The 24,492-nt window shown below is 42.7% G+C and overlaps 1 protein-coding gene across 2 annotated transcripts in view; it reads left to right on the top strand.

The window, feature by feature from the left end:
* Positions 1-24,492, top strand: part of epha7 (eph receptor A7) — a 378,611-nt gene that overhangs the window by 275,407 nt on the left and 78,712 nt on the right. The window contains exons 6-10 of one of the 2 annotated variants that reach the window (XM_085997415.1): positions 3,894-4,018; positions 8,467-8,635; positions 16,852-16,960; positions 17,956-17,997; positions 19,415-19,470. In XM_085997415.1, coding sequence (XP_085853541.1) covers positions 3,894-4,018; positions 8,467-8,635; positions 16,852-16,960; positions 17,956-17,997; positions 19,415-19,470 — 501 coding nt within the window. Of the gene's footprint in view, positions 1-3,893; positions 4,019-8,466; positions 8,636-16,851; positions 17,006-17,955; positions 17,998-19,414; positions 19,471-24,492 lie in introns of both variants that reach the window. The other variant, XM_085997413.1, reaches the window with a different exon arrangement.

Here is a 24,492-nt window from a genome sequence, read left to right as displayed (position 1 = left end):
ATGATTAAAGTACTGATTTAAACGCATGCAAAAGACCTCGTCTGCGATAACACAGCACATTTAGAGTGGGATATGTGGGTTTGTTGTGGTTTAGGGCAAATACCCCATTATTTGACAAGGAGACTGTAGAGCAACATTATCAGGTTTATTTATTTGTATTTGCAAATTGGGTTCTGGGCTTCTAGTTTATTATCCGTTGACTATTTATGTGTTGCGATTATAGACTCATCCGAGTCATGTATGTGGCAGAAGTAAAGCGCCATTGTGCATAGAGTGCAGGCTGCCTATCAAGCACAAAGACTAATCGAAAGGTATGTAGATTGCTTCACTTAAATTCAGGGACAGTGACCAACAAAATACTCACAGAAACTACTAAACTACTATTTAAAAAATGTCAATTGTGCATCCCACAAGGACCTTTGCAACAAAACTATCTCCAAGGATCTTGGATTCAAACTTTTTTTAATAAAATGATGGTGGTTATTTGTGCGCTACACTGCTGTGGATTGGAACAAGATCTAATATTATCACCTAGTCTTGAGAGCTGTCTGAGTACGGTTGCAAGTAAGTGCCACTGGTATCCAGAGGACAAAATTCAAACCATTTGAATATATATGAATAAAACATTTAAAAGCTGTCATTAGATTTGCAACATTTTCCTTTGCTTATGTGATTCTCTCTCTTTTGGGGGGGATTTCATCCAATAGTTACAAGCATAAGTGTTGTCATAAGGACTGAGGAGCTGAGAGATGCACCATTGTAGGCTGTAGAACTCTTAACAAAATATATAAAAGAGGAAAAAATAAAAATACATTTAAAAAGGAATAAAAAGCCTGGAGATCATTTTTAATCTTGTTGCCTGGGCAATAACTTGATGGAGTGGGTCGCCCGGCCGATGTAGAACCCGCCCGACTTTCAGCCCATTCAAATTACCCCCATTGTACATAGCATGATCAAAAATGATTCTGGACAAATTCTCTTACATGATGTTAAAAGCCGGGAGCTGCTGCCTTTCTCCCCTCGTGAAGCAGCTGTTATCCAGATCGAAAGGTCGAGGATAGTATTGGGCTTTCATATTCACATTAGTAATCTGAGGGGTCTTCGGGCCGTCAAACCTTTCATACTTCGGAAACCAGTTAGAATTTGCTTTATTGTAGACTTCAGACTGTCATTTTAGAAACAAGGAGCCTTTTCATCTAGTCTTCACAGACCAGTGCTTTGCAATGTCAGTGGGCAACAGTTTCTAGTCGCTTAGCCACTGACATCCCTCACTGAAGACAATTACTTACTGACGTCAATTAGTGGGCAGTCATGAAAACTATTTTCTCACACGAGGTGGCGGCTGTGCCAAGCTCTATTTAGTGTTACAGTCTGCGAGTATAATAAAAGGATCCAATAGGAGCGTTGCCAAAAAAAAATGTTCATACCCTATGAAGGCCAACAGGTTGTTAATGGGATCCTTTGGATTTTTTGATGAGGGAAACATTTGAATTAATTGGTATTAAATTGTCGAGTCGACATTGAACCCTCTTTGTTTTTTTGTCTTACTTGTGGCTGCCTGTGTTAACAGCCCTATAATTGGATGTGAACAAGTGAATAAGTAGTCGGCAGCAAGTGTTTCAATTACAGCAAGGAGTCTCTGTCATTGCCACCTCGCCTGTGGCATAGGAAATGAACTTAAAAAGCATTATGGGTCACCAGGTCATAAATCTTCGGAAGAAAATTGGCAGCTGTCACCAAGAATGGATGACAGCAGTTGTAACAATGGTGATTAAAGGAGCAACCCGTGAGGATACCACTGTCTCAGGAGAGATGGAGGCAGTGGCGAGGAGAGGCGGTGGGGGGGGGGGGTGGATGTGTAGTAATCTGGGAGTAATTTCAAATCTAAAATACCCGTGGGATGTCATATTTACAACTGAAGCAGATGGTTGTTGTTTACCTCAATGGAGAGTAAAGGGAGAGAACGGAATTAAAGAATTTGCATCAAATAATTGATGAAGGGCATTGAGTCTTATTAGAGAAACAAACACTGTGCCCTCCTCCCACAGCACTGTCTTTGAGAGCCATTGTTCTGAAATAGTTTAGGGGATTATAAAGTGAGTTTTTCAATATGGACAAACTACGCTGGACAATGTCACTAGATTGCCTGTTGAATGGAATGGAGGTCCTAGTGACTCAAAAAAACTTATAAAGAGGGTCCTTACTTTATTTCTACAGTGCAAAAGCTCTTGGTTTGTGCTGTAGCAGTATGTTTCTTGAATCAAGTCTATTCCCATTCTGTGCAAAGCTCATTCCCAGAGGATTGGCTGACATTGTCATGAGATTTTATATTGTCACCGGATACATGCCTACCAAGATTGGTTAATGCTAATCCTATATGTGGTGTATCCTGTTCTTCAGCTATGGCAATTTGGGCAGACAGAGGGTCAAACTATGGCAAAATATCACACCGAGGCCAAGATGTTAAGTAATGAGGGTAACATTCTGTTGCCCAAATCCTTCAATAAATACAAATAGCACAGTGAACATTATTCTGGTAGAAGGGAATGGTTTCATATTTTGGTTTCTTTTTGGGAAACCTTTTTTTCATTTGCTTAAACTTTTATGTTTTTCTTTCTTTCCACCTTTTCCTCTCATTTCTTTTTCCATTCTTCTCTGGACATACTGCATTAAATGTCATTCTCTGTATAGCATTGTAACTGACTGTGAGAACAATAAACCTTGCCCGCTTTCGTCATGCAGCTTTATGGTACAGTTCATTCAATGTTTTGAGATACCCAGTATAGCACAATAACACACAATTAGTTCTGTAATTAAGGCAATGTACGGTTTTATTTATTTATTGAAATAATTGCATGTATACTAAGAAAAAGGTTAATGTACTATTTTCCTGACCAGTACAACTAGAAAAAATTATTAAGGATAATAAAGGCTAAATTGCATGTTTAAAAAGCTTCATGTTAAAAACATTGCCACATTTCTAACTCTTATTTCCTAATTTTAAAAGTTTTATATCTGAAAAATCACAGTGGCCCTGAATTTCCACACGGCTTCTCATAATCTCCCGCTGCAATTTTGACGGGAGATTGCCATTTACACCTCTTCTTCGGCGCTCTGCTGATCGAACCCCCCACGGAATTTTCAGGCCTTTTATCTGGAGCACACAAATGAAAGTTCCTCACAAGAAATACCCAACTGGGGATTTAGGGAAGGAGAAGCCAATGTTTCCACCCCCCCCACCGCTCATCATAAACCAATTCCAAACAGCACTCTCCAAGGGTGATAAAACTGCTTTGTTAAGGGCATTATTTTCAGCCAACAAGTGCTGTAAGAAATTCCAGTTTAAAAGCCACACGGCACAAGTTCACACAGATATGAAAGATGAGTAGTTATGGCGTATACTTCTCACCTGCCACAAATGTGTTGTTGTTACGACTATAATTATTTTAACAAGTCAGAATATACTATAGGAATGAACAGAAAAGACAGATGGCTGTTGGGCAGTTTTGAGATGGAAATTTAATTGTGCAGGAAGTAAAACATATTTCAGAGAAACAATCCTGCCCTCTCCTTTACCACAACAATAATCTGCAGGTATTTTTGTTGCCTGAATTTAAATAAATTTACATGATTTTCTCTCAAAACCAAATCATTGTTATTTTGTACTGTGTTGAACAAAACCATCTTCCCGTATTTGCACATTAATTTAAATTTCTATTATGGCTATAAACATTAACGAGCTCTGATTTGAATATTCATAAGATCCCCAAATGAAGACAATAGGAAGTGTTTTAATGAAACTGCAGGGATATGTGGCTGATTGGTTTTGACATTTTGATTTCAGTCTTGGAGTGAGTTTGACTAGTGCTTATTGACATTGCTTGTTCAAACAGCTCCCTCACAGGTTAGCGGCGTAATGAAGGATAGAGTGCAGCAGAGAGCTGTCAATCTCTCCTGGAAGGAACCGGAACATCCCAATGGAGTCATCACAGAATATGAAATCAAGTACTATGAAAAGGTAAGGGCTGCACTGGCACATAAATACCTGCATCCACACTCCACTGATCCTTCAAAAACCTCAAACCAAAACATCTAAGACTATGGGGGTGATTTTCATTCAGAAGTCAGGAAGGAGGCAGGACTACAACTTTCGGGGTTGTAGTCCCGCCTCCAACGAGATGCGGCCAATCCACCCGATTTTAACTTGATTGACCTTGTTGAGCCCGCCCAGCGGGCTCAGCAGGCCAATTAAGGGCCACCCGGCAACAGGTGACGTCACAGACTGAAATTTCATCTGTCAAGATGTTTTGACAGATGAAATATCAGCGTTTGACAGCTGTTTGAAGCTGTCAAGCACTGACAGTCTTACTTCTAACCTGAGTCCTTCTACACAGACTCAGTTAGAAATCTCACCAGCACAGAAAGCTGCAGGCTGTCACTTTTGAAAGTTCGCAGCCATTCTGCTTTCTGTGCCGGTTAGACGATGGACTCCCGAAACCTAGAGGAAGGAAGGCTGAAAAGGTAAGTACAGGTAATTTAAACTTCTTTACACACTTTAGACACACCAAACACACTTACCCTTGCACTCATGCACACATCACTCACCTGAACACCGACATCGCGACCCCTCCAAGTCCTTCAACCCGACGGCCCGGCTCCTCTAACTTGGCGTGGTTTGGAGCCGTCGGGAATCCCACACTTCAAGCTTTAAAATAGGGATTAGGCTAAAAACTGCCTGTTAACTACCTGTTAACAGGCAGTTAATTGGCACTAATCCCTTCCTGTCTCGAGTAGGCGGGTCCCAGTGCGGGGCGGGTACCCGCCTCCTTTGAAACTTACATGGAGGCGGGTTGGGGGCGGGATGGTGTCAGGTCCCCCGAATTCAGGACTTTAGCACACCTCCAATCCCGACTCCACGGGTCAATGAAAATCGACCCCTATGTTTCCAACTAAATTATGCTATAATTTTGTTCAAAGTCTAGCATATTATTAGGAAGCTCTGGGGTTGGCTCAGACCAGAAACCTCTGTGCCAAGGTTCTTCTGATGGCATGAGGAGTTAATCTAGTAAGTAGTTGAGTCATACAGACAGGAAGGTCCCAGCTTTGATCCCCTGGTCTGTGCAAGATAGTTGATCTCAGCCAGAGTATTGGCTTCATCCTGCTTTATGAAGGTGAAAAATCAGCCAAATCTCCCATTTCCAATTGCTATCCTCTGTCATCTCTGCTGAAAGTCCATATGTGTATACATTGGGTGAGAATAGAATTTGGTTTAGTTACGACTCCCCCTATGGTTAAACAGCTGAGGATCACACATGAATAATGGTCACTTGACTGATGTACCAGAGGAGATCAGTGCCCACATGTTAATTAACTTTGCATTCTCCTGTCTTTCCAGGCAACAGACCCTGTCACCTTAACTTTCTCTTATAGGGAGGTGGTGTCCAATCACTTGCCTTTATTTTCTACTATAAGCTTGTAATCTCCATTTTAAGGGGGTGGAATTGCCGTCCCTCGCAAGCAGAGCAAGAGAGAAGAAAATTGGCAAGAAACAATTTTCCATTGCCAATAAAAGGATAAAGTTCAGATTGTTGTAGGGTAAACTCCCACAGTGATATTTCTCACAGTATTACTTAGATTTTATTCAAATATAATCAAAATAAATACTATGGAAGTGAGCTGGTGCATCATTAAACTCTCATCTGTATGTGAATATTGTATCACAGTCTGGAGAGAGACTTTCCCATGCTGACAATTCCGCCCCCTTAAAAACAGAAAAATGATAGTCTTGGAGTCAGTGGTGGTGACTGGCGCGGGGTGTTATTTGCATACATATGGAAGCTGACTCTGTGCCTAAGGTTGTTGTCAGTAGACAGTATGTAAATAAGGAGTAGATGGGAGAGATGAGAGATGAACTACTGAGGTGACAATGCATGGGTAGGGAGAGAATCCATTGTAGGAAATGTGCTGGCTGAATTGAGACAGGTAGGAGTGAAACACACAAGAACGATGAAACAGAGGTGGGCAATGGAAGAGAGGCAGTGGAAGAACATGGAATAATCGACTGTGGAAAGGTCTAGGAGGGAGGAAGGATAAAGCACAATGGTGGCAGTCATAAAGGGTGTTGTTGGTGACTTGAAGGTGATCTAGGTAGTCCAGGGCAATGATGTGCTTACGTCTGTGGGCCTCAGACCTGAGGACGGAGAAGTGGCAGTTATTCCAGGGGTACAGCAGGATTGACTGAACATGATAGAATCATTGGCGAATATGGAACAAAGGGAGTGTTTGAACAGGTCAACAGAAGCAGGAAAATGGCTTTACAAACTGGGCACCAAATAAACTCTTGGAAAATTGGGTGGTACCTCATTGCCCCTCCATTTTGTAGTGCAGTTCCTTGTCTTTTTTTAATCAGGAAAAGGAAAACCATGGGCACCACACCTGCAATTTTCTGATACACACTGGTGGTGAGCAAGGTACCCCGCCACTGCTGCCAACTTGGAATATTTTGGTTAATGCATTATCCTGAGTTGGCTCTGTTGCATTCTGCCACCGGTGACAGCAATTGGGATATGCTTCCATACCTCTCCATTCCTCTTCTACCATCTGACAGCCTGGGGGGAAAATTCAGTTGCTTGCGCCTCCTGTTAGCGCCTTAAGAGGGCGCCAATTCGCAAAGCAACTAGAGGCCGGACGCGGCGATGTTTGTGCCGCTCGCAAAATTAACTAGACATTTTGCGGCGGTGCTAAACACTTCCGCCACGATCTCCTGCGCCGGCAGATTGTGACGTCATTCGAGTGCGCAACGCCCCGTTAGCGCCCCGGACCGGATATTGAGTGGCGCCCCCTGCCTTACCGCCTGCTTCTAGCAACGACAGGTTGAGGGGAGCATTATGCTGTCAGAAAGGGACTGGGGAGCACTATTTAAAGGCGACCGCTTCCTGCCTTTTTTTGTCAGTGACACTTTTGCACCACGCAGTCTGAGAGAGAGAGATTTCTGGAGAGATTCAACGCTGTGTGAAGGAGTTTTGGGTACTGAGCAGCACTTTGCAGGTTTATTTTGATTTGCCCTTCCTTGCTTCACCAGCACTCTGAGGTAGCGCCTCACTCCTCGGCGTTTGCGCCTTAAGACAGGTGTGAAGCGCCTGATTTAGCGCTCCAATCACCTCCAGGGGCGATAAAAGCCAAGTTTGCTGTCGGAGGCAATAATTAGCGCCAGGCGCTGAACTTTGTGCACGGCCGACAAAGGCGCCCCAAATGGGGTGATACTGAAATTTCCCCCCCATGTCTTGTGTCCATCCCTCCCTTGGGCTTTCTTCGTTTTCTTGTGTTCTGGGATTTTATATCAATTTTTATTATTTCACTTCCATTTCCACTTGTTTCCCCCCCAGTGCTGCACAGAGAACAGGCAGGTGACCAGCTGGTTACAGGTGTGCAAAAGCAGCATGGGGCGACTGTTGCTCTCCGTGATAAAGCATCGGCCTCTGCTCACTGCCACCCCACATTGTCACTGCTGCATTCAGCACTATCTGTGGAATCACACAAGTGTGAACTCATGGTTTAACACAGCACCCACCGTGTGTTGGAGTTCCAGTGGACTGTGTCAATGTACTTTTGCCTTTACTTTTAACATAGTCATTGTCAATAATCACCCAGACCGCAAAAGACCTCCAACTCTGAACAAAGAGTGTGGCCTGATTGCCATTAGTGTGCATAAACAAGCCATAGTCATAACACTATGATTGGCCAGGGCAGTATCAATGCAGTGATATCAACTAGGTGCAACAGAAAATTGGTCTCTAAACTTTCAGACATTAACTAATCAGATTAAAATGGCAGGTAGTGCCTGATATACCAATAACAAAGCCCCAGGGAGTAATTCCACCTGGCTGCAAAATACTGCTCACACTCCCTCCACAGCAGTAAATGACTTCTCTCTACTAAGTGGAAAGCATTCACTTTGAAGCTTGTTTCTGCTGTGCAGATGAAGTGATAAAAATGAATTAGTGCTGGAACTAGATACTGGAGCCGAATTCTGTGTATTAAACAGAGACTATTTGGAGGCTGCTTGCTTCCTTTTGAGAGATTTAATCTGAACAAAGATGAAAGTATATTAAAATAATAGACTGGAATAAGCTTTAAAAAGCCTATTTTAACAAGCTAGGATACGACTAGATAGAATATAATAGATTCTCAGGGGTAAATTTTAAGGCTATAATTTGATCACGAGGTTCAGGTAAGCAGCAAGATCGAAGCCCTAGTGGTTTGTGAAAGTTATTTGAATCTTTCAATTGAATAAACAGCCTTTAACTCATTCCTGGATAATCCATTTTCTATGATATGTACAATTATAGATGCTTTTAAAAATAAAAAAGTTAATTTTGTTAATATAATGACTCCAAAATCATAAACGTCCCCTCTCCCATTTTTTAATCTTGTCGCAGTCTTTAATGCAAATTATTTGTTTTCCAGAATCTAAAGGAACGCACTTACTCCACAGTCAAAGCTACCTCAACATCAACTACCATCAATAACCTGAAACCAGGCACAACCTACATATTCCAGATCCGCGCATTCACCACTGCTGGCTATGGGAACTACAGTCCCAGGCTAGAGGTCTTAACCCTTGAGGAGAGTACAGGTAAGAGCTGTGAAAACTGCCCTTTTTTGTGTTTTTAAGCAAGAGAAGGTGCTCAAAGCAGATTCAGCCTAATTCAAAGTCTGTAGAAAGGGAAGGCCGAGGTGAGTTATCCCAAGCTGTACTTTCTGGTCAGCATAAGAACAGCAATGGCAGAGGCCCAGGAGTAGGTTACCTGACAGATTTCTCTGCTGGTTAATAATGATTTTATACTGCTGTGAGAAACTAAGGGGAAGGGAAGGGAAAATATTTTCCTTAAGAAAGGTTAACGCACTGGCCGCAACCTCTTTTGCGCAAGGTTTTATCTTGCCACAATGTTAATAAACGAATGTATTGTTGAATCCTCAGATTTTAATAGCAAACTTCCTTTCACTAAAGGTGAAGTTTCATGGGCTCCCCCAAAGGCCCAGTAAGTTTATGCAGTGGGGAGCTGAGCTGTATAGACTGTGCTGAGTTAGCTGACCTCTGCCAGGCAGTCAGTTGAAGTGCCACAATTGGACACTTATCGGCACAGGCAGCTGGCTGCCCAGGCTCCGTGGCACCTGCCTGAAACAGACATTAGTCACTTACATATGTAAATGAGGGGCATAACGCCTTTCTCAGGACCTACTCCTGATTGTTATTCAGCAACTCTTTGTAGTAGGGCGTGTCTGTGGCTATTGGGTGAGAACAGGACTGGGCTTGACTATGAGATACTGAGATAGTCGTTGGTCGACACTCACTGTCAAGTCTCACAAATTAATAAACCAACGCATTGTTTAATCCTCAGCTTTTAATTACAGTTGAGGTGCCAGAGGGTCCCTAGTGTCCGTGGAATTGTAACCAGGTAAAGAATTAACAACATCAGGGAAAGGCATGCGTGGTAAAAATTGCTGAGGATTTTTTCCAAATATGCTGTTTTTTCCTGTGGTTTTTGTGCTGGAAGACAGTAAACGGAATCTCATTACATAAGATCATTTTAATCAGCTCTAAATACTGTGTCTCAGCCCTGAATCTGTACATTCCTATGAAAGGGCCACTAATTGATAAGTTTGACTTCTTTTTGCCCTGTAGTCAGTTTAACAATGGATTTTGTAGATGTGGCATTAAAATTTTAAACATGGGCCTCCACCAGCAGTCATCTCCCATTGACTAGTTAAAAGATGGCCTAAATTTAATGACTAATAAACATGACCTAATGCACGTCTTTCATTTTATTACTTGATATATGCGGAAATATACTGACTGCTGCATGATATATGCTGTTCTATACTGTTTTAGATGCACCGACTATTATATATATATATTGACAATGTTATATACAGACTTTTATTATTATGTGCACTAACAGTGCTATTGTATGCCAAGTGTGTTATATGCACTGAAAGTGCCATTATATACTGACTATTACACACACTGCTGTTATGTACTGATTCTTATATGCATTGACAATGTTGATTATTATTTGCACAGTACAGTTATGTTATACACTGACAGTGCTATCGGATATACATTGTTAAATATTGACTGTGCCAAAGGATATACACCGACAGTGCTATTATATACTGACTGTGTTCTGTACACCGAGAGTCCTGCGAAATACTGATTGTATATTTATATGTGACTGATATTATACACTGCCTGTTAACAATCACTGATTTTAGCACGTGACTATATTACATTAGGTGCAATGATGATGTCGTTCCATGCTAATAGTGCTGTTATATGATGTATATACTGACATCGCTATTATATACTGAGTGTGTTGTATGAACACACCGATAGTGTTGCTATATATTGACTGTCTTGTATGATATACACTGATAGCGCTGATAGTACCCGACTGTTGTATATTATGCAATGATAGCGTTATATACTGGTTATATTGTATGATATAGACTGATAGTACTGTTATATGTTGGCTGTGCCATATGATGTACACCGACAGTGCTATTGTATGCTGATTGTGTTGTATGACATATGCTGACCTATTTCCCTGTAATCAGCAGTGCATTATCACATCACAATCACTAATACTTCAGTGTGTTTCTGATAACCACAAATAACCACTGGTAACCAAAAAATAATGGGCCAGAAATTCGTGACCAAATGCGTGAGTACGGTCGGGGTACTCACGCATCTGGCCGTTGGAAATGCCGGCATTCAGCATGCACAGCGCATGCGGGGAACGCCGGCATTTCCAGTCCTCGGAACGAAGGGGTTCATAGGCACAGCGTGTGCGACTGCACAGGCAGCGCTTGCGCAGTGAACTTCGTAGATTTCATTCATGGATTCAGTGAGGGTAAGTCCTTACAAGTTACACTTGAAAAAAGCAGGTGTAAAGTTGTTCCAAGGCTGCGGAGGAAGATATATTTTATCGTGGAGCTTCTGAAAGGCAATATTTTTGTTTGGGAAAGGGAGGGAAGTTATTTTAAGAAATTTTAAGTAAGTTTTAAAGTTTAAATTTTTTTTTTTAAACGGGTTTTCAGAACGGTAGGTAGAAGGAGCAATTGTGGCTGTGTGAATGGAATGTGAAAATGAGTGTTCTAAAATGAGTAATGTAACATTTCCAGCACTTTTAAGAAAGAAACTTTTCATCAGTAATAAGTAATTATGTATGTATGTCCGCATATATTCCTTTACGTATATGTATGTATGTTTTATATTCCTTTACTTATGTGTATGAATGTATGTTTTTAATTATGATTTTCCAATAAGTTACTTTCTCTGAAAGTCATAATTAAATAATACATTCATACACATAAGTAAAGGAATATATACATAACACGCAAAGGAATATATACAGACATACATACTTTCAGAAGCTCCACGATAAGAAATATCTTCCTCCGCAGCCTCTGGAGCAACTGTACCCATGCTTTTTTCATGTGTAAGTTGTAAGGACTTGACCTCACTGAAAGCATGAATGAAAGCGGCGAATTTTACTGCGCACGCGTTCTGCCTCTGAACCCCTTCGTTCAGAGGACAGGAAATGCCGGTTTTCCCCGCATGCGCTGTGCATGCTGAAAACCGGCATTTCCTCCGGCCAGACGCGTAAGTACCCCGACCGTACTCGCGCATTTGGAAGGGAATTACTGGGCCAACATTTTACATGTCAATAAAATGAAAAATTTAACAATTGCACGATTTGCCCCCTCGCATCTGCGACTGAGGGTCCAAGGAGGTGCATTGCGCAAGAGGTCATCGTCGTACATATCCTCACACTGTTCCCTTTCGGGAACTGTATGAAGTGGTGGAAGGATTTATGGCCGTGATTAACGCTCATTCCGTGACCGTAACCATCTTTGAACCAGCCATTAGGGTGTTTAGTCCTATGGCGTGAGGGTTTTACGGGCTCCCACAACCCATCTGAGGGGGGGGGGCCACCCACACCCACGGACGCAAGTATCCCGCTGGATGTCCACCCAGAATTTATAGTTGGAGCTCCGACTCCACTTGCCGGGACTGTCTGGAGTGGGGTTCGAAACCCTACTCCTTCTGGCCCAGCGGCGGGGATGCTTACTGCTACACAAAAGGCCCACTCCGCACAAAAGGTGACACCCATACGTTTCCTGCGCCTTTTCCCTCCCCGTGACTGGAGCCCTATGCTGCCACTTGAAAGACCAAGCTATCATCTGCCCTTTTTGCGGCGCCTTTGACTTCTCATTACCAATGATGAGCAGGCGCTGCGCCTCCACCTCCTTGAGGAGATTGCTGAGGTCATCATCAGTTCAATTGTGAGTTCTTTTAATGCCGTGAATTGTGCTCATTCCAGCCATTTCACGTTGCTAATCGGATTGGGCCTTTGGCATAGCGGTAGGATCCCCGCCGCTGGGCCAGATCAGGGTAGGGTTTCGAACCCCGCTCCAGACAGTCCCGGCAAGTGGAGTCGGAGCTCCGGCTCTAAATTCTGGGTTGACATCCAGTGGGATATTTGCGTCCGTGGGTGTGGGTGGCCCCCCCTCCTTGTATAGCTTGTGGGAGCCCGTAAAACCCTCCCGCCATAGGACTAACCGCCCTAATGGCTGGCTCAAAGATGGTTACGGTCACGGAATGAGCGTTAATCATGGCCATAAATCCTTCCACCACTTCATACAGTTCCCCAAAGGGAACAGTGTGAAGACACGTATGACGACGACATTGCTAAATAAATAAATGGAATTTAAAAAATTCTTTTAGGGCTTTTAAAAGTCTTTAAATTGCTTTAATTCTGTTTAAAACTACTTCAGATTCTTCAAAATAATGTAAACATTTTTAAAAGTTTATAAAAGTTACCAAAATCTTCAAAAAACTTCCAAAAACCTATTTAAACTGCTGCTTTGCATGTAAAAATGCTTAGCAGCTTGGCAGAAACATTGGGGGCGTGTCCTATTAAACTGAGACCTCAAGGGGCGTGTCTCAGTTGCACAGCGCGCTACAGGCTTCGCGCTGGCTGCACTCCTGGGCGGCGTGACGTCATACGCTGCCGGGATTCTTCTTTTTGAAACACGAATTCCAGGCGTCCCTGGAGGTGATCGGCAGGCGCGTCGGGTAAGTGCAAATCGGGACCTTGCACGCGCGGCAAGCCCCGTTCACGAATTTCTGGCCCAATGCCTTTAATCTCTCACAATAGTTAATGTAAACAAAATGCCAGCAGATATGAGGGAGTGATTTCAAGGCAGTTGTCTCTTTCGGATTCAAAAACAGTTATATTAACAACTGAACCAATGTGATTATTCCCTTAGTATTCATTAACCTGTATTCATTTCACAAATATAGTTACATTTCACAACTGACAGGAATGGTTTCAGAGCAGTTTAAAAGTAGAGTATTGTATGTCTCAGAATTTATCCCTCTAAGCGTCTCACATTTTCTCTTTTACACCATCACACGACGTTATAATTTTATGTAAATTCTCTGCCTGGTTACCTCATCTTCCAATGGATTTTTAATACTCATTTTTAAACAGCGGGACTCTGTTGCAATTATTAAATTAATCACCAAGAATATCACAACTGTACAATGACAAAGGGAAAGGAAATGGTTAAACATTGCTTAATTAAGGTTTCCAAACAAATGTAATTGACTCCTGTCTAACTGAGCTCCCATTCCCCCCAGCACTATTTTTTCCTATGGGCACCCTCCATCTCCCACCAACATAAGTAGCTTAACTCTGTAATTTTCTAATCTTGCCTCAAGCTCAACCTTCACCTGTAGTGTTGGGGTCATCCCATTTGGGATTGATATTTTCCAGGAAGCCCTTAAGATTTCATTGATGTCCTCTTTTCTAGTATTTCAGTGCACTTTCATATTATTGGCTTTCCAATCAGCTTATATTTTCTTAATGAGATAACATTGTTGTAATTGCTCTGCTTATGATAAGTGCGGTGCTTCATTACTCCCTGCCAGTCATTCTTTGCCTTGCAATCAACCTAAGCGAGGAGCTGCGAATTTAAGAATTCAGTATCGATGGCGAGCAGTTAAAGGTAGTAAGTAATCATTTTGTCTGTGACTGAAGCTTTAGACCCTCTAGCTAGATTTCCACAATTAGATGGTTAGCTCACACCAGCTGGACTGACTCGTGGAAACATCCGAGTTTGGCTGCTGCTGGAATTATTTGGGAACTGCAGTTCGACCTAGTTTCAGTGGAGAGAATCAGCAGGAGACCAAATAATCTCACTTCTGCCCACAATTACAAATGCATTAAAAGAAACAAAATGCATGTATTTTGTGAATATCTCTTTATTATCACTGTATGAGTGTGAAGGAGGACTTTTTTATTCCATGCGAACTATAAGCATGGAAATGTCCTGTTATCTAAATTGACTTCAATAAGTAAATTTGATGTTGTTAAAAGATTCAAATGACGGTTCATTTAGCTATAAATAAACAGATGCCTGCTGCATAGCTGTCAAAGCTGTATAGATCTCCAAGTGTATTAGCACTCGTCAGCAAAAATTTCCAAGTATAAGCCACCCTTCCAGAATTGCAGTAATTCACCCTGCTCCCCTTGAATCTAGAGTTTCTTTAAGCCAGAATCCATACATCCCTCTCATTTTCTTTTACTGTGGTATTGGTATGTCTATAATAAGGGTAATTTATGTTTCATCCGTATAATTTCAGTCTGTTCAGAAAATATACATTTAAAAGGGGAATTGAATCCCAGTGGTCGAAGTAATTTCTTACGTTATTTTGCTTGTGTTCCTTTCCATTTACTTTTACTGGGAATGTTTATCAGCCATCCTTAATCATTTGCCTGAAGTAGTCCGTGCTCACTTTTAGATACACTGGAGTTTTGATGACCTGCTTTTTCCCTCTATACATTACAGATACAAAACATAGGCCTAGAAATTCAGTTGCCTTAGCGTCGCTTTTGAGGCGCTAGAGGGACTAGCGCCAGAGTTATGGCCAGTTTAAAAATTACCTGGGGCCCTAAATCGGCGTTGCACCGGTAGCGCTGTGCCGGCACCGATGACGTCATCGGTGTGCGCAGCGTCCCGGTTGCCGTGGTAACCCGCCCGAACTCCGAAATTGAGTTGCGGCCGCCTCGCCCGTGGCAGCCGCAAGCAACGTTCTGTCAGAGGTGCCTTACTCCAGTTTGCGCCGGCGCATTAAAGGCCCCGCGGCGGCCGGCCACTTTCCCGCCGGCCGCCTGCCCGCAGCTCCCTCCCCGGACTTCTCCCCCCCCCCCCCCGGAACAGATGTAAGCCCGGCACTTGTCCGAGGTGCCGGGCTCATTTTTAAGCTGATTTGCGCGGGCCGCGGCCGGGTGCAGGCAGCTCCTCCTTAACGGGAGGAGGAGGCCTGCACGTCCCCAGCCTGCCGCACCGCATCGGGTGCCGCAGCGCCGGAACAGCGCCGCAATGGGGCAGTTAGCGCCCATTGGGAGGCGCTGAAACCCTCCAGTAGCACCGGCAGCCGTTTGGGCGCGGCGCTACTGAATTTTTGGCGCGCGCAGGGGGACTTAGCGCCGGCAGTAACTTTCGGCGCTGAAGCCCTGGCTGCGCCAAAACTCAATTTCTAGGCCAAAATCCTAGGTATAGATCTTGTGTAAACTGCATTCTGCACAACATTAATTTAATTATTTAAATCTTCAATTACATTATTTACCCTTAGTTTGTACTTCTGGCAGCCTACAGTGAGTGCTCTGACCAGAGTGAGAAACATTTAAAAAAAAATGCATTGACAGTAATTAATTAAAGATAAATGTGAGTAATCTAATAAAAAGCGTTTGGTTCCATTCTTTATGTCTGTGGATGCTAAAATATTTATGATTTAAATGGGTCAATTTGACACCTCATTATTTACTAATACAGGAAACTTTGTGCTATCCGGCACCGACGGGACCGAGCTGTTGCCGTCCCATCAAAACTGCCGGGCAAACCAGTGCTAATGTTACAACATACGGAAGCTTTTGAGCTCCGTATCTAGCAACAAACCCTGTTGCTTAGCAACAGCTTCTAAACAGTCGGCCGTAGCTTGCAAGCGTCTCTGTAGCTAAGCAACAGCTTTAGCTAGACCTTGCAGAGCCTGACTGGTGAAAAAAAAGCAACGAAAAGAAAAAAAACTTACTGAACCGACTCCTGAATTTTGCCGGTGGCTCAAGCATTCCGGACAGTTAACCTCCGGATAAACCAAAGTTTCCTGTAGTATCCGTTTTCTGCCTCTGTACACTCCTCTGAAAGGCATATATTTGGCCAGCCCCGTTTTTATTTGCAAGTACAAGAATTTCTGTTTACAAAACAGCAAACATCTGACTGTGCTACATCCTGAAGGTTGTTAGCCCCATTTAGACCTTTCAATAGTAGTTAAACTGATCAGTTGAAATGGCATGATTATACGAGAGAAGATTTAAGCAGAAGATTGAGGATTCCTCAGATTTGTCGATAGCGTCTGTGGAAGACTATCAATTTATTTGCAAACACGAAGTCCTTGTTCTCTTGATCAAACGCCTCAATGACATTGCAGGTTTAAGCATCTATTCAGGATACATGTAAATTATGGGAAATCAGTTGCACACCTAAAAGGATTTGAGGTATTCATCAACAGAACCACAGATTCTTCAACTAGACTTCCAGAGAGTACAGAAGCTGCTTTCTTTTCTTAAAAAAAAAAGCTACATTGACTGCATTGAGTTATTTTAACTTCTTTTGAGCTTTTGTTCATCTGGAGATTTCCTTTTCTCTCAATATTTTGTGAAATATTGTCCTGTTGTGATCTCAGCTGACTCTGATTTGAAATGCTTTCCATTCTGTTCCTAGCTACAGCTGCTTCCACTGAGCAGAATCCAGTCATTATCATCGCTGTGGTCGCCGTAGCAGGGACCATCATTCTGGTCTTCATGGTGTTTGGCTTCATTATTGGACGAAGGTATGGAACTAAGGAACATGCAGACCTGGGGCACACAATTGAGGGGTACGTGATCGTGGTGTACACTTTAAACAACACCCTATTGTGGGAGGGGATGATTGCAATGTGTATGATTGCTGGGTAGATAACGACAGCCCACACAATCATAGGATCCTTAAGCCTTTTCCGATCATGCTGCGATAGCAGAAAGTCAAATTGGCTAACTAGAATAATGGATTGTCAGGGGAAATAGAGATGTTCACAGTCTTCAGTTGGTTACAAATGCAAGAATTAAATCATTGACTAACCCAATACATATCTTTAATACATTCCATGGCTTTTTGTTGTATATGATATATCTAAGGTTCTCTGATGTCTTTTCTCTGCAATCCACTTCCTTGGCATGACTCTCTCTCTCATAGTTCAACTCAAGCCTGATGTAACACAGAAACGTCATCTCTTCCAATGATTTCTCCGCTCATACCTGCACAGTTACCTCAGGACTCACTCCTTGGCTCCCTCCTCTTCATTATTTACATCATTGATATACTATCCCTTGGTGACATCATCTCCAGGCATAAAGTTGATTTCCACATGTAATCTGACAGCACTCAGCTCTACTTCAAAAGTACTTCATTGGCTATAAAGCACTTTGGGACATCCTGAGCTCATGAAAGACGCTATATAAATGCAAGTCTTTCTTTTCTTTTCTTTTTTTTACCTCTTTGCTTCCAGCATCGACTCCATCGACTAGTAATAACACCTGGAGGAGTTGAAGTTTCCTTCAGCTCAAATTTGGTACAACAGAAGCCAACCTCCTCGGCTCCCACCAACACCTACTTGCCACTGGCCTCCGCTCCATCATCCCTAAAACCTTCTGTCTTGGCACCTCTTTCCCTTTCTTTAATATGCCTCCTAAAAAGCCTTCTCTTCCACCATGCTTTTGGCCCTAAGCCCTAAACTACTGTTTCCCTTTTTCTCCTGCTTGATGTCCATCTTTCTTCCACCGTGTGAAGCATTCTGAGATGTTTTCCTTACGTGAGGAGAGCTATAGAAATGTAAGTTGTTGCTGTTGTACTTCTCTTTTCTTGTTTCTGTTGATGATTATTGTCTGGCACCATATCTGAAGCTGCGCAGGAGAGGTACTGTTAATAATGCAGAAAGATAGGGATGTGGCATAGAGGCATAGGAGAAGAGTGGGGCGTCTGGTGTCAGATATACTGCCATAGAAGAATATCATCTGCTCTTTCTGATATGCCAATGTGTACCCCACAGGCGCAGGGTAAATAAAGCGTTTTATTAGCCTGGCAATTATGCATTGCGATATTACTGCAAGAACTCTTAACATTTACGACCTTTGTTTCATCACCTCCGTTAAGATAAACGGAGTGAGGGTTTTGACATCAATGCATAAAGTATTTACACGCCGAATATTGTACAGTGTTATTGCCAGGTTCATAAAATAATATATTTACTCTGCATGCCTGCAAACTAAAATAAAATGTGTATATTGGAAAGTTTAGATTATATTTTTCTGTGATTTTGTAATTCAAACCTCAGATGTCCCATTGTTCTTTCCTTAACATGCTCCACTCTATTTTACAGTGTTGTTATCACATAGAATGACACATAGTGAAGCAAAACAAATTTGCTTTGTAAATCAAAAAGTTTAGATCTTTCCATATCCTACATCAGCATATGCACTACCACCCCACATAATACAGTATCCTAACTTATACAATAGTGCACACTGCAACCACGGAACACTCGCACTACACAACAGCATACAATGCAGGCAGAAAATATCCTTACTCTACAACAGCTTGGATCGTAGTGCAAGCATCAAGTATCAGATTGTAGAGTAGCACACAGTACAAACACAAAATATTCCTATTGCATAATAGTGTGCAATACAGAGCCGACTGCACAATAACACAAAATAGCAGACTACAATAATACACAAACACAGAAGGGATGAAATTCCACTTTGGAAGGAGCATAAGCTGGATGGCAGCGGATCGGCCGCTCATTTTACACACTGCCTAAATTTCTTTTCCATTGACTTGAATGTAAAGGCAAATCGGGCAAGGTGTATAACGGGCGGCTGACCTGCTACCATCCAGTTTGCACCCTCGCCAAAGTTGTATTTCACCTACAGAATATCCATACTTTACAATAAAGTACAATCCAGGCACAAAATATTCACACTAGTGTATAAGATAAGCACGAACATGAACAGAAAACATGGTGTAATCTACAGTGTGCATTAATGAAGATTATTAAGGCCTGAGCCGCAGTGTCCAAGAATTACTCTGTACAACTGCACGCTGGATGCTGTATCCCAGAATCTTATGCTGAACAGTAACTCCGATCAGTCAGTCCTGTAGCAAGTGCTGGCTTCTGTATTCGCCAGCCGAAGCTGATGTATATCAAAGCTGTATTAACTTTGATGAATTGTCTCACTTTCTTATTTAGACACTGTGGCTACAGCAAAGCTGAGCAGGAAGGGGATGAGGAGCTCTATTTCCACTGTAAGTCGACTAATTATCCCTCTTGCTCTCAGAAGCACTTGGGCCTTTTTTCCAAATGGCCTTCATTCTCTGCAGCTCTTTCTTACAGATTTATATTTGGTCTTCCCTTTATACCTTGCAACAGCTTAACATGGCCATAATGTAGTGCAGAAACAAAGGCCCGAATTAGTTTTTAAAAATTTGGTCATGGGATGTGGCCATCGCTGGCAAGGCCAGCATTTATTGCCCATCCCTAATTGCCCTTGAGAAGCTGGTGGTGAGCTTCTTGCTTTCTTTTTATTGATTATCCTGCATCATTCCACCAAGTCCGAGCCTAAGAAACTGTTACATTGAAATTGCAGCTGTCAGTTTAAAAGGTATACAAAATGAAGACATGTAACCATAAAGAATGCATTAATAAAAGTTTTAATTTTATGTACCAGTTTCTGACAGTTTGTGCTGAGTAGCTGATTAGTTTTCATATGCAGGCAGCACAGTTGCCATCAATATTTAAAGTTGCATTGTCCCAGAAATCTGTATAAGCAGTAACTGCTAGAAATGCACCGGTGGTCCATCGGCACCTTAAAGAGAAAGGATGAGTTAACATTTCAGCTGTAGACCCTCCGGCAGAACTGATGAAGGGTCTACACCGAGAGCGTTAACCTGCCTATTCGCAATACAGATGCTGTGTATTTTCAGCCTTTTATGTTTTTATTTCAGATTTCCAGCATTTATAGTTTTGCTTTTTGTTTACGCTGTGTAAAATCTGTGGGGGAGAAATTCAACTCCTGGCTGCCATTTTTCCAGTGCTGTTGCCTTCGAATGTCATGTTCTTCGAATTTCATGTTCTAATCTGCTGCGGCCAAAATATGCTGGAATAGCGCTGGATACCATATTGGCTCAGGCAGCTTTTAGTCATCCAGGGTGCCTGCCTGAAATAGCCATTATGCTCCTTAAGTATACAAATCGGGGCCTAAGCTGCTTGTAGGGCCCCGAAAGTGATTCAGTACAAATGGGCAGAGCTTGCACCGTGGATGTTCCGCCCAGTTGTACCAGGCATAGTGGAGTCTAACCAACGATCTTTAAAGGTACCATAAGAGGCCGCACAAAAGACGGCCCTGGAAGTTTTCAGATTTTATTTTAGTGGGCCCAGGAGAAGCAGGAGTGCTCCTCCTGGGCCCACAAAAATTCCGGCCCACTGCCGGTGCTTTCGAGATCCCCCCAGGATCGCCTCTCCCTCAGACCCATCCTGTCGGAGAGCTCAGCATAGGAGTCGACTGATTTCCTACCGTCCCAGACCTGTGAGCTGCAGCGGGGCGCCCGATTGGTGCCTACAGCTCGCCAGCAACTTTTAAACGGGCCGCCACGGTGCCAAGTTTACACCTGTTTTAGGCGCAAGTCAGATTTCTCAGCCTGTGTCCTGTATTCTGAACGTGTAGTCATTCCTCAAAACAATTCTCATTAACAGTCAGTGCTTAGAGTTACTTTGTGGGTTCTCCTTATTGTCCACCGGAAATTCAGCAGAAGATTGGTGGAAACTCCAGAGCTACAGCATAACAGATCATTTATACCGTTTCTGCCGATCTCCCACTCAAGCTACTGTGCATGATCGGGAGACCCACCATTGAATTTCTACTCCCAGATTTGTAAGTTACACTGACCTGTTCATTAAAGTGAAGCCCACTTACCAGTCCATGTTGCATATTAGTTTTAAAAGGGTTTTATGCTGACCATTTTTAAAAATTCGTTCAAGGGATGTGGGTGTCGCTGGCAAGGCCAGCATTTATTGCCCTTGAGAAGGTGGTGGTGAGCCACCTTCTTGAACCATGGCAGTCCGTGCGGTGATGCTACTCCCACAGTGCTGTAGGGAGGGAGATCCAGGATTTTGACCCAGCGATGATGAAGTCTGGATGGTGTGAGACTTGGAGGGGAACTTGGAGGTGATGATGTTCCCATTGCAGGAATGTGGACTTTTTGCAGTAGTAACTGAACAGGTCAATGAATCTGATTCACATGAATGGCAGTCAAAATTCTGTAAGCGTGACAAAAGGTGGCACACTGCTTTTTCACCTTTAAGGTCAGGATAGAATCCAGCCCAGACTGATGAGATGGAAGACTTTTTTTCAAGGATAGTAGTTGTTAGAAATGAACATGTCACACTGGTGCAATGAAGCTGGTGCTTTTTCAAGATAGAGTTAAGGCACGTCATGGGAGGAGAGTAAAGGCAACTTTATTCTGCAAGCTGGTTGTACAATAGAACAACAGCAACATCCCAAGGCACTTAATAAAGGTGAAAACAAATGGTAAGCAATAGTAAGAGTTAAGAGAGGTGGCAGAGTGCACAAGATGAAGAGGTTTATGGAGGACGTACCTGAGAGTAAGATAAGGTGACTGAATTCTCTGTCACTTCAGGGAGGGGCATACACAGAAGGCCAGAGTCAGACAATCAAAAAACACGGGCTGGGAGGGACATAGGGCTGTAGCAGGTTGTGGTAGAGTTCTGAGGCCATAAAGGGATGTGCAACCAAGCAATTTAAATTTAATGCATTAGAGGACAGAAAGTCAGTGGAAGTTGGTGAGGACAGGGGTGATGGGTTACTGGTACTTAGCACAGAACAGGATGTAAGCGGCAGCTTTTTGGACAAGTTTGACTTTACGTAGGGTGGAGCTCAGGAGGCTGGCGAGGAGGGCGTTGGAGAAGTTTAAGCTTGGTGTAACAAAGTGTAAGGGTGGTAGAAAGACTGGAGTAGAGGTGAAGGCAGCTAGTATTACAAAGGTCTTGGGGAAAGAAAGAAAGACTTACATTTATATAGCCTCTTTCATGACCTCGGGACGTCCCAAAGTGCTTTACAGCCAATGAAGTACTTTTGGAGTGTAGTCACTGTTGTAATGTAGGAAACGTGGCAGCCAATTTGCACACAGCAAGCTCCCACAAACAGCAATGTGATAATGACCAGATAATCTGATTTTGTGATGTTGATTAAGGGATAAATATTGGCCAGGACACCAGGGATAACTCCCCTGCTCGTCTTCAAAATAGTGCCATGGGATCTTTTACGTCTACCTGAGAAAGCAGATGGGGCCTCGGTTTAACATTTCATTTGAAAGTCGGCAGCTCCAACAGTACAGCACTCCCTCAGTACTGCACTGGAGTGTCGGCCTAGATTTTTGTGCTCAAGTCTCTGGAGTGGGACTTGAACCCACAACCTTCTGACTCAGAGGTGAGAGTGCTACCAATTGAACCATGTATGGGTAGGAAAAGAGGTTGGGAGCTCAGCTTTGGGTTTAACAAGACACCAAGATTGCACGTTGTATGGTTCAGCCTGAATATGAAGCTGGTGAGCGGAATTTAGTTAGGGGCAGGTTACATAGTTTTTGGCAGAAGCTGAATGGGATTTGATTTTCCCAATTTGAATTGGAGAAAATTCCCTCATCCACAACTTGATGAGAGATAGACATGGTCATGGAATTCAGGCTGGTGGTAGTAATGTCCAACTGAGTGTTGTTAGCATACACAGGAAGTGACCTGTGTTTTTGGTTGTTGCCACTATGGGACAGCAGCATGCAAATGAGGAACAGCAGTGGGCGAAGGATGGAATCTTGGGGTACACCATAAATAGCCATGCAGAGGCAAGAGGAGAAGCCATTGCTGCAGTTATGCTGGCGATATTGGGACAGATAGGATTGGAACCAATTGAGAGCAGTCACCCAGAAGTAGACCATGGAAGACAATGGAGTGGTTGACTATGTTGGACAGCAAGGAGAGGACAAAATTGATGATAAGAGATCTATCTGTGTTGCAGTACTTAATTCTGGTATTGGGCGATAAAATGGAAAACTTCCATCTTTCAGCACAACCACTTGTCATCTCGATTAACTCAAAGACCTCAAAAAATATCCATTTAGAAACAAAATACTAGTCACAGAGTGATGGGATCTGGTAAATATGTAAATACATTATGTAAGGAAGATGGTAGACTCACGGAGTATCAGTAAATTAGAATATTTACCTTTTTTATATATTTCTATATCCTTGATGTTACTGTTGGTAGCACTAGCAGATGAAGACTTGCCACATTTTTATGCATTCTTCTGTCCTCTATTTTAATGTTGATATTTTAAAGGGGATGCAGGAACAGAGATCCCTGGGGGTTCACATACACACATCTCTGAAGTTGATACATCTGTCAAAATAGCATATGGGATCCTTCACTTTATAAATAGAGGAATAGAGTACAAAAGCAAAGAAGTTATGGTATACCTTTATAAATCACTGGTTAGACCTCAGCTAGAGTATTGCGTCCAATTCTGGGCACCACACTTTAGAAAGAATGTCTAATGCAGAGGAGATTTACCAGAATGGTACCAAGGATGAAGGACTTCAGTTATGTGGAGAGACTGGAGAAGCTGGGATTGTTCTCCTTAGAACAAAGAAGGTTTAGGGGAGATTTAATAAAGATATTCAGAATCATGAACGGATTTGATAGAATAGATAGAGCGAAACTGTTTCCACTGGCAGGAAGGTCAGTAGCCAGAGGTCACAGATTTAAGATAGCGGGCAAAAATGCCAGAGGGGAGATGAGGAAGAATTTCTTTACTCAGTGAGTTGTTGTGATATGGAATGCACTGCCTGAAAGGGTGGTGGAAGCAGATCCAATAGTAACTTTCAAAAAAATAATTGGATATATACTTAAAAAGGAAAAATTGCAAGGCTATGGGGAAAGGGCAGGGGAGTGGGACTAATTGTTAGCTCTTTGAGACCCGGCTCAGGCACAATGGGCCAAATTACCCTGTTAGGAAAGCAAATGGTATGTTGGCCTTTATTACAAGAGGATTTGAGTATAAGAGTAAAGACGTCTTACTGCAATTACATAGAGCCCTGGTGAGACCACACTGTAGTGTATGTAACTGTTCTACCTTTAAGAGAACTATTGTATGTAACCGTCCACCTTTAAGAGAACTATTTTAGGTGTGGCACTACTTTATCTTGGCTGCTGTATACTGTAATACCGACGGTGACCACACCGGTATATAAGTGCTGTG

The sequence above is a fragment of the Somniosus microcephalus genome, chromosome 9 (assembly GCF_052327205.1).
Source record: "Somniosus microcephalus isolate GS21.2 chromosome 9, FLI_Smic_1.0, whole genome shotgun sequence".
In the NCBI taxonomy this organism is placed as follows: Eukaryota; Metazoa; Chordata; class Chondrichthyes; order Squaliformes; family Somniosidae; genus Somniosus; species Somniosus microcephalus.
Note: the sequence above shows the minus strand (reverse complement) of the source record. Positions and strands in the feature narration are given on the sequence as shown.